This window comes from Myripristis murdjan, chromosome 5, assembly GCF_902150065.1.
Source record: "Myripristis murdjan chromosome 5, fMyrMur1.1, whole genome shotgun sequence".
In the NCBI taxonomy this organism is placed as follows: Eukaryota; Metazoa; Chordata; class Actinopteri; order Holocentriformes; family Holocentridae; genus Myripristis; species Myripristis murdjan.
In genome coordinates this window covers 27,343,216-27,360,544 of record NC_043984.1, presented here as the reverse complement: position 1 = coordinate 27,360,544, position 17,329 = coordinate 27,343,216, and the positions used below count along the sequence as shown (strand labels likewise).

Genomic DNA, 17,329 nt, shown 5'->3' with positions numbered 1-17,329 from the left:
AGTAGAGAGTAGTAGTAGAGATGAGCTATCATGCCACCGTCTACAAGCATGGCTAGGTTTGTTTTTTTTTTTCCTTTACAAAAACTCATCTGCTAGCATTAGATTTGCTACAAGACTTTCACTGAGCTGTTGTTGCAGAACCATGCACAGCGCTGATGTCACTTCATCCTGGCACCAGGCCTTTTTAAGCCTATTTGGGCATATTTCGGGCTCTTGAAACTTTGCTGTTGCAATATCGCAGCGATCTGAGGCAGATTCAGGTTGTTGCAGTCTACTGGATACAACTGAGTAGTGGGTTGCTCTGTGTGTGTGTGTGTGCGTGTGTGTGTGTGTGTGTGTGTGTGTGTGTGTGTGTGTGTGTATGAGTGATGCACCTTCTCACCGAAGGCGCATCCCTAAGGCTATTTATGTATTTATTTAGTTATTCATCTATTTATCTACCTCCCAACCCCTGACCCTCATAAAGCTCAGATTACAACTCTAACCCTGATCCTGACAAATCATGTGGAGAGCTGCTGTTCCACAAAACTAGAGCAGGATAGTGTGTGACCACATGGTTTGATGAAGGCAAATAATCATATGTATATGACAGGCTTACACATTGTTGTATTAAACAGTTAAATACAAGGACTATTTGCACCTAGAGTAAAATGATGAAAAGTTGGGTGTCTGTGTCACTGTTCAACTCAGTTTAATTCAATTAACTTCTTTTTTATTCAATACAATTTAACTTTGAGACTCATGTTAAAAGCAGTCCACCTAAAAAGTGCATCTCCTGTAAATTCCTGTATGTGTTTGAGTGTGTGTGTTCAGTAGTCCAGCGCGCAGATGAGGGCCACTCCCCGTTTGATCCAGTGTCGCTGCGTGCGATCTGTGGGCAGCTCCACAGCCATCACATAGTTTGTGGAATGGCCAGTTGTAGACAGGGTCCCTAAAAACAACACACAGAGCGGTCCATTGATACAAATACAGAAATGTATAGTGTTTGTTTCATTCCATAATGTTCACTGCACTGAGGCAAGTGTTTCCAAGCAGTCTTATCTGCCTGCACAAGATTCTGGCTGTGAGCTGAGGGTGGAAAATACAGAGCTGCACTTTCTGAAGCTTTCTGAAACTGGACACTAACTACAGTCTATTTTGGGTGAGTAATAAAACCACCTAAAAGAGACACACAAACTCCAGGGTGAGTACTCTTACACTCAATCATACAAACAAACAGCAGTCATACCAGCAAAAGAAATGCATTATAGCCATTTCCCAAGAATTAATAAATAAATACATACATACATACATACATAAATTTAGTGTGTAAGTTTTGTAATAATGTACTGGAAATGAAGCCAGTCATACTCAGATACTGTTGGTACTGACCAGCTCGTGTTAGGGTCTTGTAGATGGGGCAGATGTAGACCCCAGAGGATGGAGGTTTGCGGTTGGGCTTAGGGATCAGCCAGATGACTGCCATCTCTGTGTAGAGCTCCTTGGGCCTGGACTCAGTCAGTTGGCCTGCCTCGGCATCCCAGCAAGCCCCCTCCAGAAATAGACCGTGGATGTAGCAGCCCATGCTTGGTCTCTCTGTTATCTCAGATGCTGATTTCACCATAACCTGACAGAGAAAAGAATGAAAGAGATGTTGTGAGAGATGAGGAGGAAAAGGGATCAAGGTCATGTGAAACCTGTCATTGAAGGATAAATCTTGAAAGCAATTTTAATAAGATCAGGATACTTTGATTTTCAAAGTCAAATCCAAGTGGCATTAGACATTAAACTATTCTCTACCTCAACCAGGATTTATGCTTGAAAAAGTGTAGATATTTTCCTTTTAGCTAGTTAAGTAGACATGGCAGCACTGAGACAGAAAGGCACTCAAACCCACTGTCTGACCTCAAAGTCAAAGCCAACAGTGTCGATGGAGATGACAGAGCGACGGGCATAGTTCTGGAGGGTTCCAGTGAGAAAGGCCTGGGGGAAGAAGAAGCCGCTGATCCAGAATACAGCCGGGATGCCATCAGAAATCCAACTCTTCAGAAAACTGATCCTTTGAAGGAGGTCTGACACCCAGGAGGCTAGTGGCTTCAGAGATGGGTAGGCCTTGGGGATGAGACCCACACGGAAACAGTTGTTATTCTCAGAAAGCCAAGTAGGAAAATAACAAGGAGTCCAGGCAGAATTACCACCAAACCACCATACAGATTGCCTGAACATTGGAATCACCCCCAAATGTCAGATGTCTAATCCATAGCCTAGTACTGCTTGACAAGTACAAAAATGCCTGCAACAAAAAAGTTAATGCTTACTTTATGTCCATGAGTAAAATCCAGAGATTGCTGGCACAGGATCACCCCAACTCAAGAATAAACCACAGCATGTTTTGGCATTTGCCAGAGAGTTGCAGTGTACATAAGAAAAATAATACAGGTATGACTACACATTTTGACAAATATAGGCATCCACCACTTTTTGACAAACTACGGAGCAGTGGCCACCTTCCTCTGGGCAGAAGCTGTGGGTTTTCTCATCACACTCTGCTCACTTCCCAGGGACAGAATAAGCACACCGACTAAGGTCCCGAAATATTTTCAAGTTTGTAATTCTCAATCTGAACCCTATCAAGATCAGATTTTGTAATTATTCCAACAGATATGATAAATTTGGACTATGTGTTGTAGTAGACAGCAGACAGGCTGGGTCATGCAGTTACACCTTTCTGTAGTGTGGGTCTAATGTGAGTTACGGTTTTGAAGTGAAACAGATACAGAGAGAAGAAAGAAAAAGACTCACGAGGCTTTGGGAGATATTTTTTCTCCATTTCTCACACAAAAACATATAATCTGTGATTCGATATCCAATTTTCTGGTAATACCTTATTATTATTTTTTCCTAGTTTTTTATGAGCAAGAATTGCTGCAAAGAATTGTGCAAAAGGCAGGTCCCAAATATAGGCTGGCTGCTTCTGATGACTGAAGCAAATAAAAGCCCAGGCTAATAACTGAAGTTTTACAGTATATCTAACACAAGATGAGAAACTAATTTCAAAGTATTTGGTGGCCTCTCTTTTCTTATGTGTGTACATGTGTGTGGCTGTCTAACTGTGTGTGAGAGAGAGATAGAGTGTGTGTGTGTGTGTGTGTGTGTCTTGCCTTGGCCTTCCACATATCAGGCACGGCGTTGATGAACAGACTGTTGGCCATAAGCTCCAGTTCTGATGACATCACCACTAAACCCTTCAGAGCCTTCACAATGTCACTGAGACTCTGAGAGATGACCGCCAGCAACCTGTTATATCTGAGAGACACACAGAGGAGAGGCAAACGCACACCAGGCTTTCAGAACAAAAACAACCGCAGAGGAATTGGAGCAGCTTATTCTTGCTCTGATCCTAATACTACTTATTTGGGACATTTTCCACCAAATAGTTATTTTATTTATCCTGAGAGTCAGGGGGTCAGATTACACAAAACCAACTCACAAAATAATTTATAATGACAAGTATGGGAAAACAAGTCAGCAATGACCATGACTGGCACTAGGGTGTAATTTTTTGTTTGTTTCATATCTCTGCCAGGCAGCAGCGTGAAGGGGATCATGCATTTGGTCTGGTGTGTGTGTACGTGTGTATGTGTATATGTATGTATATGTGTCTGGCTCTCTGCAGCTAATCTTGCCAACTTCTGTACAGGGCCTATCAGCCTTAAAATTGATTTCTGCACAGTTATTACTATATGCTGAAGAACCTCTTGTGGTTGTGGTGATTCTAAACCGTTGAAAATGTTTATTCTTGCTACTGCTGCTCCCTCTCTTTATTCCCTGCTTTATAGCACAATATAACTATAATACAGTATTACACTTTTACTTTAGAGGCAAGAATGGCTTCTCTGTCCATGTCATTCTGGCTGGGTCTGGCCACTTGACCTTTTTCCTTCAGCTGGACAATTATTTCATTTGAGTATTTTAAACAGTTTTGGGACAGCACCACTGACCAATACTATCAGTGCACCTTTGACAGAGACAGAGTTGGTGATACAAGGAAAGAAAAGAGTGTCATGAGCATGTATGAAACCTGTTTGTCAACCAGCCAATTAGCCAGGGGCAGTGATAGTAGGAAGCAGATTTTTTTATCAGACAACTTATTGGCCCGTAAACAAGCTGTTACAATATAAAACACTTTTTGTGCCTTCTAATGTGGCCAGTTGCAGACTGGCCACATTCTGAATTCAGCACCATTAGGCTACTTGCTGATCATGAGTGCATACAAAGGGAGTACGGTGGTGTGTGCCATTATACTATTGAAGAGACTTTCAGTGTGTTCAGTAGTATTGTCATACAGTACATGTTACCTGATGACCTCCTGGATGAGCACTGTATTCATGGACTCTTCATAGAGGACTGGATACTTATTCATCACCTCCTGGACATTGATGGGCTTGGGGATCTTTTCAGCAATGCCTGTCACAATTTCTTCCACTATCTATGTTGCAGGGAGAGACAATACAACATTAACTTACCAACCTGAGTCCAGCCTTGTAGAAGTGAAACTGATCCTAACTCTTCACACTAGCCGTGAATTCATGGCAGGCTACTTAGCATCATGTGGAAAATTGTTAGGTTTGGCATTTTCTGTAAAACCTGGTTCATGGAGAAAATGTGATGCTGTTTTATCTTGTGTTCCACAACTACTAACCTGGATTGAAATAAGATGTGCTACAATGTTATACCTGCAGTGACAATGTGAATCTGCTAATGCATTAAAGATAACAATAGAGGAAAAGAAATCAATCAATTACATATTCTTCTGTTCTTCTCCTCTCTTCCCCTCCAGCATTCCTTTACTCTCCTGAGGGAGTAACCACACACACACACACACACACACACACACACACACATCCTTACCTCCTCCCTAGCTTTGCCTCCACTAGATGCAGCTCGAGGCTGAAGTTGAGCCACAGCTCCCAGCAGGGCAAAGGTCTCATTCTGGGCAAAGGTGATGTTAGCATTGTCGTGCAGTCCGAAGATCTCAGGTGTATCATTGATGGGCAGACTGCGAATGTACGCTAAGTAGCCCTAGAGTCAGATTTAGCATGGCAACAGGTCACCCAACACATTCAATTTACATTAAAAAGTGTTAGACACACAAAACTGACATATAGTATAGTGAGTTCAGTCAGTAGTTTAAGAAGTTGTAATTATTTAACATGTTTGTCACATTGTGATCTTGTAAAATATATATCAGAATTCTGAGAAATAAAATTGCTAATTCTTGAAAAACTTGAATGCTAGGTCATAATACATAACTTCAGTGTAAAATGAGGAAATGAAAACAACTGTATATCTATCAGAAAACTGTAACTCTTCATGACTGTTCTCTATCCTCATTAGAAGAAGTGTGCACTGACAAACCACATTGTTAGACCTGGAAATTTTAAAGCTGAGGTAAACAGTTTTTTGGATGTTTTTGGCATCATTGGGCAAAATATCCATAATAACCTCTGAATATCGCAATTCTAGTGGTCTAACTAAGACCTCTAACTAGACTTCTGCACCTCCTCTTGGTTCTGTATTTCAGGAAGATCTAACCCATACTGGGAGATTTTAGCCAATCACAGGTTATTTCAGAGAGAGGGCGTTCCTGATGGTGTATACGGGGAGAGATGTAGGAGGAGGGCTATATTTTCAAATTATAGCATTTGTGTTTTTGCCTTTTCCAGAAAACTGCCCACCCAAGTTTTAATTTAAAAAGCTTGATTGGGCAGCAATAAGCTTTAATAAAGCTTATTGCTTTATTTAACTGTATGTCATATCCTTGAAGGCCTCGTGTTTTGATCATATGACTTAAGACTTATGATTTAACTTCTAGACTTTTTCAGGCTCTGCAGACACACTGAAAACACAAGTCAGTACATCACCAGGAAATGTCTAAATTCATGTTACTGGAGACTTGTGACAGCCTATGACGCAACATGACAAGTACTTACAGTCTCACCTCCTAAGTTTCCTGGTTTGTTAAAGGAAGCAGTAACACAGAAAATAAAATTTCTGTTATTGTGATCACATTTGAGAACAAGCTAACACATTATTTTTTCAGAAAGTGACAATGATAAAGTTGCTGATAGAACATTTGGGGTTTTTGTTTTTGTTTTGCTAAGTGACAATACATGCAATGCTTTAATCTTAATCTAATCTTTTGAATGGCCCTACGTATCTCTAACCTTGATATCCAGATCTGTCTCTATCTGACGGTAGACTCTAGAGGAAGAATAGGCATGGTCAACATTGAGCACAGCAGGACAGTAGAAATCCTCCAATACATTGAGAATACAGCGTCTGTCCCAGTCATCTGTCACACGGCCACCATAGTTAATCTCTCCTGCAGTGTATTTTAACACCTGGACAGATGGAGGAGGACAAAAGGGACAGACACACACACACACACACACACACACAGAACAGAGACAAAAACTCATTCTCTGGTTTCAAAAAAGATAGACATGCATATTCTTGCTAAAGGTACCTTATTTATGTGAGTGGCAGATGGCACAAATATCTTTGGTGATATGAGATTAATTTTAATAACAGTAGCAGTAAGATGATGGCAATGGATATGCAATGGACAAGAGCTGGTAGAGTGGAATGAAGAGAAATTCAAGGAAATTGCATAACAGGTTAGGGAGGCTTAGGAGACGGTGAGTGAGGGAGAAAAAGAACAAAAGAGAGAGGAACAGTTAAAGCTTTCGTTTTATCTTTGGAAATACTGTTCTGTTAACAGTTGCTTAAATACAGGCAGACAGAGAGTCCTTCTTTCCCTCACCTTGTATGGGATGTCCTGGTACTCATCCAAGAACATTTTGAGCTGGCTGATGCAGATGCGCAGGTCTCCATCAGTGAACTCGTAGGGAATGTTGAAACCCAGAGGGCCAAACTTCCTGCGCTCAATGACATTTCCATGGAACAGACACAGAGACAGGAGCAGACACTTGAACTCTGTTGTCTGGACAGAGGATAAAACAGGAAGAGAGAGATTAGAAAACACATTTTCTAGAGCAAGCAAGAATGAAAGGCACAATCGATCCAAAGAAGGGAGGTTTTCTGTCCAAAAGTAAGATAGGATGAGACAAATGAAATTAGCAGAATCAATGAAAGACTGAGTGAGTGAGAGGCAGACCTTGGTGCAGGATGTGATAAAATCATTAGTGAGGTTCAGGTAGGTTTTCAGGAGGTTGGCCTTTATGCCCCTGGGAGGCTCAATAGTCATCTTGGAGCCATTCTGCAGGATAGACACTGGGAACTTGTTGCTAGGCAGACTGGTCAGCCACAGACGAAAGTCCCTGTGCACCTGTAGAGGGTTGCATGAGATGGCCAAGGGTCATAATGGGAGTAATTAAAACTGTCAAAGCTGTGGTGAGGCTCTCTGCATGTGGTTTCTCTAACATATAAATCATCTAACACAGCAGCATCAACATCAATTTTGCCTAGTTGAGGTGGTTCTATATTTGGGAGGTCATTTCAAGACTTAATTGTGTGTGTGCCTGTGCACATGGGGCTGTGTGTACACACGTGTACACACGCATACCGCAGCTCTCTTCTGACCTTAACTGGGTCAATGTTCTCAATGAGTCTCTCGAGGGAGGGCATCCAACTGGGCGCCAGGTGACAATTCTGGAAGAAGACCCATTGTCCTTTCTCCATGGCACTGTGCATCATGGCTTCAGCCCAGGGGCCCTGTGTCACACAAACAGCAACAGGACAAAACGAAGATGTGATCAAGTCAGTTCTACAAATGTGCTAGAGGATTAAGTGAACTGCCAAACAAATGAGATAAACATGAGGCCTTAATTTAAGAGACACTCTACACTGGTTTCCTGGGTGGGTGGCCCATCAGCAAAATTCTGCAGGTTCGTTTTATGCTGTGGAGTACAGAATGTCTCCCTATATCCACATGGACTACCAAGGAATATCTCTGGAAGGCTGAGGAGCCTTCACTTCCCAAACAGTACAACACTGTCAGTCAGGAAATTGACAAGGTGATGCAACAGCCCAGCATGAGCCAAGATTTCAACTCATGTAATTGCAGGAAACATAACAAACTCGTGAACCTACTGGGACAGTCCTAAGGGAATTCATTACTAGGAAAATGTTTAGCCTGCCAAAAGGTTTCAGCTATGTTTGTGAAAATGAGTCTCACAACCTCCACAAGTGTTTTTCTGGGGTTATTCTAAATGTCTGTTTATTTATGTGCACAGTCATGGTGAATGTGGCACCACTCTGAGATGTCTGACACAAAGTCCTGTCCTCTGGCCTGAAATAGAGCAAATAATTAGCATTGAGGTGGCCATTCTTAGCAAGACAAATGAGAGTGACCTGATTCTGTGAGAAAATGGTTTACAGTGGCATTTCCCTTGGGTTGGAGAGAAAGAGTGACAAAAAGAAAATTATCAGAGAAAGTGAGAGAGAAAGAGAGTGAGAGAAATACAATTTCCAGGCATTTCCCTGGCCCTGACCTGGCCCTGGCCCAAAGAGATGGCATTCAACTTCTTGGAAAATTTCATGACGTCAGCAAATTTGTAGAGGTCGGCGGCAGGGTCAGTCCCAGGGGAGAGGACAAATATTAGGGGAGTGGAGGATGACGACTCCTTGAAGACCACTGACAGGTCTGATGTCTGTAAGAGAGACAAAGAGGAGGGAAGGAGTGAAAAATATAGCACCATAGGAACAACAGCACATTATATGAACAACCTTGACCAAGGCAATATGGCTGGCTTTTCATATAACCATTAAATCTTTTTGAGGAGCTGTTTTGGAGCATACTATATGACTGCATGATTATTGGGCAAAACCACTGTTACTGCACACATAGGGCTCTATTTTCCCGGCGCAGCGCAGGGTGGCGCAGTGAGGCGCACCTCGCGCAAAGCTATTTTCGACCAGCGCAACCCGTGGGGCGCACAGTTTCTTATTTTCCCAGACCGAGGTTCGCCGAGATGGGAGTGGCGGCGCAGCAGGGGGAGGTGCCGACAGATTCAACCTGGCGCAGTGACATTTTCGTGCCAAAAGGCTTCGCCGAGGTGCGCCAAAAGCTCGCCTCCTGAAACCACGTCTACTTTCGGCGCAAGGCGCAGCGGGGCCGGAGCAGTGGAATTTTGGCTGGCAGGCGGGCAGTGCGCACACGTCTCCAAAACCTCACAGATTGTCAGGCACAGTAACAATGCATTGCATGCAATAAATAACCACAAAAAACACAATTCAATGCTATAATCTCAATCAGCACATAAATGTATCTCCATATCGACTGTCCCGACACAACTGATGTCAGATCAAAGGAGATTGGTACTGTTTGGCATGCACAATGGAAACCCAACCTGATCACCTGTCAGTCCGGTAATTTTTAAATGCCCGGTGAAAATATTCCCTCTAAGCACAATTTGATACAATTTTTATTAAAACAGTCAATTTTCACGTAATTTTATTTATTTATTTAGTTATTTAAAAAAAAATAGCCTGCGTGATCCCTGTCTCCAGTGTACCAGAGAGAGAGAGAGAGAGGGTTTTTCTCTGCAGAACCGGATCAAAACAGCAGCGAAGTCGCCTGGGGGAGAACAAGGTCACAAGACTGATGCGCATTGCAAGTTGCGGAGAGACACTTGAGACTTTCGATTTTAATTCAGCTGCTGAATTTAGTTTTTATTGCATCTATTTGATTTCAAGTTGGCAGCACGCAGCGTTATTAAAATGGTATGAGCCAGTTTTTTTGTTTGCAAATTGTAGTTGCATTTGTTTGCAATTGTATGCAGCGTTCACGTTAAAAGAGCACAGGCTTGTGCAATATTTATTTATTTATTTATTTTAGACGTTACGCACTTGAGTCAATTGACGGCACTCATTTTATTTGATATAGCCTACTTTTCAATAAAAATATTATGCTATAAATTGACATGCCTTGATATCATTCTTATGTAGCCTGCATATAATTTTAAGCTCAATAAATTCAGATAATATTTGACCGGAATTTCAAACATTTGTCCGGTAAATTGAAAACCTGCCGGTCACATTGTCCGGTGCCAATTTTTTTTCTAGGGGAAACCCTGATTCCACACATATAGAAAATGTAAAATGCATCGGTTCCTTGCCAGACTCTGGGCGTTTAGAACAAACAAACAAATGTAAAAGCTTTCATGAACCGGATTTTGTTTTAATCTCTAGTATGTCGTTGCATCAGTAAGTGACGGGAGTCAAAAGTTGCAAAACAAACATGTATTTATATGAATACTGCGAGGATTATCCTTTGATGTAAAAACATTCATTAAAAATGGGGGCTTCACAGTTAAATTTATATTTGCTTGTAAAAATCAATAACTTTAACAGAGGGTGACAGAGCTGGAAAAAAGAGAGATGCGAGGCAGGTAGGTAATGGAAAGACAGGGGACTCAGGAAGACGAATTTAAGGATAGATGCATGGATGGATGGATGGATGGACAGATGGATGGCAGGTAGCTCCAGCGACATTCCAGCAGCCAAGACTGGCCTCACTGCGTGTGTGTCGCGGCTGCTCTCTTTCTCCATGTCAATTGTGTGAACGTTCATTACGCCTTCGCGCAGCGCATTTTAAAGGTGAGGACAGGGGCTCATTTGATTGGTTTAAAGTGAATCGGCTGTGTCAAACCCACTCCACGCCTTCTCTCCTCCCTTGCGCCGGTAGGAGGAACGGCGCAGTAGTTGCGCCAAGGCGCACGGCGTGCCAAAATAGCAAAATCCACTTGGCCACTCCCAGTTGGCGCAGCGCAGCTGCGCTGCGCCTCCGCCTCGCCTGGTCTGCGAAAATAGAGCCCATAGTGGGTCCCACACAAAGAGTAAAGCAGCTCAGAGAGGAGTAATACCTGAGGCTCTATGAAGCGCTGGCCCAGCTGAGCTGAAACAAAGTCCTGGAGGCCATGGGTGAGGCGGTCGGCCCTCAGGCAGCGCAAGAGTAACAACTTCTGGAACGACTCCAATTTGGTGTTCCACTCTCCTGGGAGGGGTTCTCTATAGACAAACATACAAACACCTTATCAGATGGCCAATGGAGTGTGCACAATAAAAACACAGAAATCAAGTGTGCATCTGTTAACATGGCAGGAATTTATGTGTGCCTGTGAGGCTGGCTGCTGTCAAAGATTGTTTTGAAGCCCCGCATATGTGTGGAGAAGCTTTCTGCTAGGCTGCTGAAGTTGGGCAGGGCGCTGAGGCCCAGGATGTCCTGCCAGGCGCGTTCTGATAGCCAGCTCACTGCTGGGTTGTTAAGCTGCTGGACAGGTATCCCCCCTGATAACAGGTAGCGCCACTCAGCCTGGCACATACAGACAGAGAGACAATTCCTAAATTTAACAAGTGATTTTGGGTTAACTCATACATGCTGAATGAGTTCCTGGGGGACATGAAAGTGAAGAGAGAGGTGAAGTCACTCACCATGTCAATCTGGTTTTCATTCATCATGATGCGAGTGCACAGGAGAAAGGCAAACATGAGCTTGTGCTTCTCAAACAAGCTGCGGCACACATTGCTATAAAGGCTGAAGGTGAAGAACTCATTGATGTTGACGATTCTCTCCTCCACTGTGTCTGTGGGAAACATGTCAGGAAATAGTCAGCAGTAGCTAAAGCTGAAAAAAGTTGTTGGATCCAAGAAAAACACCTTTTACACCTGGCTTCAATGTTCTCAACCTGCTTTTGGCCTGTTTCTATTTGTACAAAAATTCTGTGTCATCTTGAAGGGAAAAAGCTTTGTTTGATTGTTATTGTGAATTTTCTCTATACCTGCTCCCTTAGAGTTCGCAATGCCAGCCATGAAGATGCCAAGGAACCACTCCAGAGAGTATTGGTACATGGGGTCGACATTGGACAGATCAGACACGCAGAAGAAGAGGATCTGACTGCGCACAGCCACAGGCACGTACCCCAGACGGGTGGCATCGATGTCCCGCTCTGTCTGCTCTGCTGCCATCACTTTGGCCTGGCAGTGACATCAATGTGTGTTACTTACTGGACAATTCTACTACAATAGCTAAGGATATCGATGACTTACCAACAAAGTATCGCATCTGTCAGCTATTGGGGGGAATTGTTTGTCAGATATGGCTGAGATACAAAAACAGATAAAAATACACATGACAGTACACTGGACACACGAGGTACACGTGTGTCACTATGAATGAACACTGCAAATGCGTTTGATAAGAAATGTTTGACATCCGGAAAAAAAATACTGTGTGTAACTTTTGTTTCAAAAAGGCAAATGGATATTTCAGTGGATATCAGTTTTCCCTATGCTTATAAATATTTTTCTAATATTTTTCTATGTTTCTAAGAAAAAATGTCTAGTAAATCAATAATGCCGAAGGTTCAGGTTAGACTACAAGACACATGACATTAGACACACTACAACTCCAGGTGTCTGACCTTGATCTCTCCAGCCTTGATCTTAGAGGCTCCCAGCACCCGGATGAGCTCCTCATTGTCCACAGGATTTCCCTCTGTGGAACTGAGGCGGAAAAGGATCTCATCCTCAATGTCCTTCAGCTCTTGCTTCATCTTAGCATTGCTGATTATCAGCTGGTTCTTAGCTTCCTCCAGGTCTGGACGCTCCTCTGCCACCACCCGGCCCAGCAGCTGGTCCTCCAGACCACTGGAAAAATACACAGAATGGCCACACATCACACACACACACACACACACACACACACACATGCACACGCACGCACACACACACACACACACACACACACACACACACACACACACACACACACACACACACACACACACACACACACACACACACACACACACACACACACACGTATGAACACAATAAGCAAGTAGAAGAAATAGTCAGAATCTTAAAATAGTCAAAAATATAGTTTAGGTTTTCTTATCCTTTAATCCATCATATAAGCTCCTACATCAAAGTTATAGTTTTTGAGATGTAGCAGGTGAAGTTTGTTACCAAGTGCTGTTGTCAATCAGACTAAGAATTATCTTTTAAATATCACATATTACAAGAAGATTACAATGAAGGACTTTCATATGATTTTTCAGAAATGGCTCATTGCAAACAAATAATAATAACTATTTTTCAATTTTTCAGCTTATCAGCCTGTATAAAATGTGTGATACCTGGGTGATAGAGTGAAGTTAATGAGTGTAACTTTGGTGGAGATCTCTGGAGAGTAGTGAGGGTTAGGCAGCTTGGTGGTGATGTACATCTTGAAGTCATCATGGTAGGGGATGACTGCATCTCCCAACTTCAGTAATGTGCTGCCCTGATGCTTATATGTCTACAGGCAATAATAACCAAAACCTTGAGTTTAGTCGCATAGCACCGTCAAATTGTATTTTGTCTGTAACTGATGTATATATTGTGTGCATTCACCTGCCGCAACAAGACTGGCTCTAAAGCAGGATCTAGTTCCTCTCCCACGTTCTCCAAGAGGCAGGGTTTACCAAAGCGAATGGCGTTCTCAAGACTGCGGAGAAAGTCCCGGTCACTGAGCTTCATTACATCCAATCCACTGTCACGCTCCTTTGGGAAAACAGGGAGCAAGCATGCGTGAGGAGAGAATGAATGAATTAACAGCACCAATGCCACTCAAATACAAAAACAGATAATGAGAGGTTTCTGTGGACTAATTCAACAATTCATCTGTGATTGGAACCCAATTAGCATTCCCCAACAATCTACCCACTGTCATCCATCCCCATTTCACCTCACTAACATCCTAGCCAAGTTCCTGTGCATGCACCCTTGATTAATTGCGTATGCTGTATTTGCATCAGATCCCCTACAGTGACAACTACTGATGCATACTGAGAAACAACATATAACTACAAACATGTGATGAAAAGACATCTTCCTCACCATGTTTTTGATCCACTTGTTGGCTTGTCCTTGGGGGTCAATAAACAGAGCCCAGCGCTGAGAGTACTGGGTGATTACACCATTCTCCACTGAAAGGTTATCCTTGGGTAAACCTGCTATCTATACACATAAAACCAATAAACAATGATGATGATGTTAAAGGTGAATGATAAAGCAAATGCCAGTCTACAAGCAGGTTCATTATACCGACGAATTCCATTCAAACATGGCAATGCAACATTTGCTATTTGCTTTATGAAGCTTTACGTCTAAAGGCTGGCTAGTGAAATGTTGGTTCTGACCTGCCAGGAGCGGATCTTGACAGGGTCTGCAAGAGTGTTGATCAGATTGGGTTCATCAGTGTGTGGAACACTTAGCTCTTTGAAACAACGCAGCCACTCCTCTGCCATGGCTGCCCGGTACTCTCCCTGAGCACACAAGGACAATAAACTATTGTGAGCACTTTTAGTCAAAATGCTTTTAAATCATGTGGCAGTTGACAATCAATATTAAGTATTAGTATATTAATTTGGACCAAAAAGTATCACAATATTGTATCTTACAGTGTATGGCAATGGAAAATATTGTTGTTTATTGGTAATGCAGGTTTTTTTGCTTGTGAGAGTGAGTACTAATACAGTACTCACTCTCACAAGCCCATTTGTAAGCCACTTACAGTGAAGGGTCCAAGGTAAGCCACATATCCTGCAGATAAAAGCACGTCCCCTGCCACATTATTGACCATATAGTCAAGATGCAGCACTGTCTCCTTCCAACGCACCTTCTCATCAGCTAGCCCACCTATAAGCTAAGGAAGATCAAAACGTCATCAACTTGGTCAGACAGAAAGTAATCATGACACGCTCTTGGATGCCTCCAGTAGGTCAGGAGGCTTTGTTGTTAATAAAACAAACTAATAAAAATAATGTAGACTGGCAGGTTGCCATCAGGTCATTATCAATATGCATCAACATTTAGTAATAAAATCAAAATGGTCATCTTACCATCCTAATGAGACAATGTCCCTATCACTCACACTGCATTCTCTCTGGTCTTTCCAGTTGAGAGTCCATATGATGTGTTATTATCAGTAAATCATCTTAAAAAAAAAAAAAATCTTTGAATTGGCTCCTGTCTCTGACCTTGTCTGCTCGGACCAGCCGACTCTCACACAGTTGGCACTTGGTGTCTAACTCGTCTCTCTTGGCCAGGCAATCACTGTACTTGGCTTGCAAGGTGGCGATGCCCTCTTCCACCGCTGCCAGCTTATCCTTGGCATCATCCAGGATGCGCTGGGTCACTGCCAAGTCATCCTGGGCCTCCTGGAGAGCTTGCTGTACAAATATTTACATTTTCGGAATTTAGCTGACACTGTTATCCAGAGTAACTTGACTATAATGTCAGTGATAAACACAAAAATGTCTCACATGGATGACCAAATGAATTGCTGGAACAGGGATTTCAGTTCTTACCCTTTTAACCGCCACAGTCTTGGCCACAAAGTGATACACATGCATGGCTCGCACCCACTGGCAGATGGATGTACAGGCTTTGGAAACCTTGGCAATGGAAGCTGGCTGGAACTCCTCATTATCTATGTAGGGCTGGACTAATTTGATCACATTCTCTGGGATGTTATCCTACATAAAAGATTAGAGATAAAAAAGCTGATTTTAATACACCTCACAGATCTGAAACAAACTGATCTAATCCAACACGAAACCCTGAAACTTTGAACTTGGACTGTAGACCTCAACATAAAAACAGACATTTTATGGAGATATTATGCACACACTATATCGAATAGACCTAGCTATAAATCAGCTAGATATACCCTTTACCTTATCAAACTTGAAGAGGCTCTCCAAAAACTTGGCAGGGTCCTGTAGCAGGCCTTTCCCAGGCTCCCAGTAGTCATCCACCTTGGTGCCAGGCTTTTCTCCGGGTATCCTTTTGGGTTTGACACCTTTCATGATACACACTGCCTCAATAACCAGCTTCACCCCTTGAGGAGGATGCTGCATGGCTCGCACCTACAGAAAACACACAGCCCCAACTAACCAATTAGATACAACATATTAAAAATGTATATGCCAAAAAATGTATCATAGAAAAATAAGCTATACATACACCAAAAACACTTTTAGAATATTTTGGCCAAGCATCACAGTGGGATCAAACTAACCTCAGTAACATCATTCTTCGTGAGTGACTTGAGACTGGCAAGGGCAGCATCTAGGGCTGGCAGGGCCTCATCCAAGTCTTTCTGGGCATCATCTGCAATGGCCCCTGCAATACTGGCTTTCTCAGAGGCTTTGGCCTCCTCTGCCTGCACCGCTGTACGGGTCTCCTCAGCGACCACCGTGTCTTCCTAGTGAAGCATATAACATATAAAGCACACCCTAAAATCCATGTGTGACAATTTGTGGAATTATACAAACTGCCGCCAAATACAGTGTGCAAACACTCACTGCAAAATCATGAAGGCCAAGAGGACCAAAAATAATTTTGTCCCAGTTTTTGTTCAACTATTACTGATTTTCTGCACCATAACGTGATTATCCACAAACTGTGGAGCACAGGGTGCAAAATTCCATAGAAACAGATGTAATGTTAATACCACAACTACAGCATATATGCCACAGAGCATTTCAGAGTCTACAAAATTCAGAGAACAATTATATGATCAGTTTGACTAATCTGCTTCTGCTCCTCTATTTATCTTCTTACTTTGATCTTCTCCATGGTGGCAACAGTGTCCTTAGCAGCCTCCTCCAGGAGAGGCCTCATCATCTCCAGCTCCTGTTGCATCTTACCTACATCCTCTGCTGTGCTGAGGAGCTACACAGGATCACAGTACAACATGCAGTCAGAGAAGAGAACTAATAATACAGATACACAGAAATTAAATTAAGTCACACTGTTAAGCAGGATCTCTACTTTAGTGAGGAAAAAGACAGTGACCAAATTAATGACCACACAAAGGTATAAATAGTAATATGGTTATCATACTTTGTGTATATTTATTTCTGTTTTCCAGTGCTGTACCTTGTCCAGACCAGTCTTCATGCGCTGACGGGCACTGTGCAACTCTTGCCTCTTGCGCCCAATGAGATCTGAGAAGATACTGAGCAGCTCCAGGTAGCTCTTGGGTGTGACATAGTTGTAGCGAGAAAGCTCAGCCAGATACTGTTCACACTTCCTGGCTACTATCTGGTGGATCTTCACACACATCAAGGCCTGGAGAAAAGAATGAATTTAGAAGGCACTGTGTTCAATCAAAAGTTATTCCTTATTAAAAGGCTTGCTAAACCCATATATGAACAAGATGACTTGATTGAAACTACTGAAAAAGGTAGCAGGCTGAAATGCCGCTTGTTTGGTTAGGAAATTCCAACTGGATACACTCCACTGGTCTGCTTTTGTAATGTTTTCAATATATAAC

At 42.6% G+C, this 17,329-nt stretch overlaps 1 protein-coding gene across 1 annotated transcript in view; it reads right to left on the bottom strand.

The window, feature by feature from the left end:
• Nucleotides 1–666: 666 nt before the first annotated feature.
• The window catches only part of dnah1 (dynein, axonemal, heavy chain 1), a 38,696-nt gene continuing 22,033 nt past the window's right edge, over nucleotides 667–17,329 (bottom strand). Inside the window, exons 51-77 of the mRNA XM_030052458.1 lie at nucleotides 16,933–17,124; nucleotides 16,615–16,725; nucleotides 16,070–16,255; nucleotides 15,726–15,917; nucleotides 15,357–15,524; nucleotides 15,027–15,218; nucleotides 14,561–14,692; nucleotides 14,187–14,312; nucleotides 13,885–14,004; nucleotides 13,399–13,548; nucleotides 13,143–13,303; nucleotides 12,426–12,651; nucleotides 11,784–11,979; nucleotides 11,437–11,588; nucleotides 11,121–11,317; nucleotides 10,869–11,013; nucleotides 8,496–8,654; nucleotides 7,585–7,716; nucleotides 7,160–7,330; nucleotides 6,806–6,985; nucleotides 6,207–6,383; nucleotides 4,891–5,061; nucleotides 4,338–4,468; nucleotides 3,141–3,285; nucleotides 1,885–2,091; nucleotides 1,372–1,606; nucleotides 667–931 (exon numbers count right to left, since the gene is read on the bottom strand). Of these exons, the coding sequence (XP_029908318.1) occupies nucleotides 810–931; nucleotides 1,372–1,606; nucleotides 1,885–2,091; nucleotides 3,141–3,285; nucleotides 4,338–4,468; nucleotides 4,891–5,061; nucleotides 6,207–6,383; nucleotides 6,806–6,985; nucleotides 7,160–7,330; nucleotides 7,585–7,716; nucleotides 8,496–8,654; nucleotides 10,869–11,013; nucleotides 11,121–11,317; nucleotides 11,437–11,588; nucleotides 11,784–11,979; nucleotides 12,426–12,651; nucleotides 13,143–13,303; nucleotides 13,399–13,548; nucleotides 13,885–14,004; nucleotides 14,187–14,312; nucleotides 14,561–14,692; nucleotides 15,027–15,218; nucleotides 15,357–15,524; nucleotides 15,726–15,917; nucleotides 16,070–16,255; nucleotides 16,615–16,725; nucleotides 16,933–17,124 (4,476 nt within the window). The 3' untranslated portion in view covers nucleotides 667–809. The remainder of the gene's footprint in view (nucleotides 932–1,371; nucleotides 1,607–1,884; nucleotides 2,092–3,140; nucleotides 3,286–4,337; nucleotides 4,469–4,890; nucleotides 5,062–6,206; nucleotides 6,384–6,805; nucleotides 6,986–7,159; nucleotides 7,331–7,584; nucleotides 7,717–8,495; nucleotides 8,655–10,868; nucleotides 11,014–11,120; nucleotides 11,318–11,436; nucleotides 11,589–11,783; nucleotides 11,980–12,425; nucleotides 12,652–13,142; nucleotides 13,304–13,398; nucleotides 13,549–13,884; nucleotides 14,005–14,186; nucleotides 14,313–14,560; nucleotides 14,693–15,026; nucleotides 15,219–15,356; nucleotides 15,525–15,725; nucleotides 15,918–16,069; nucleotides 16,256–16,614; nucleotides 16,726–16,932; nucleotides 17,125–17,329) is intronic.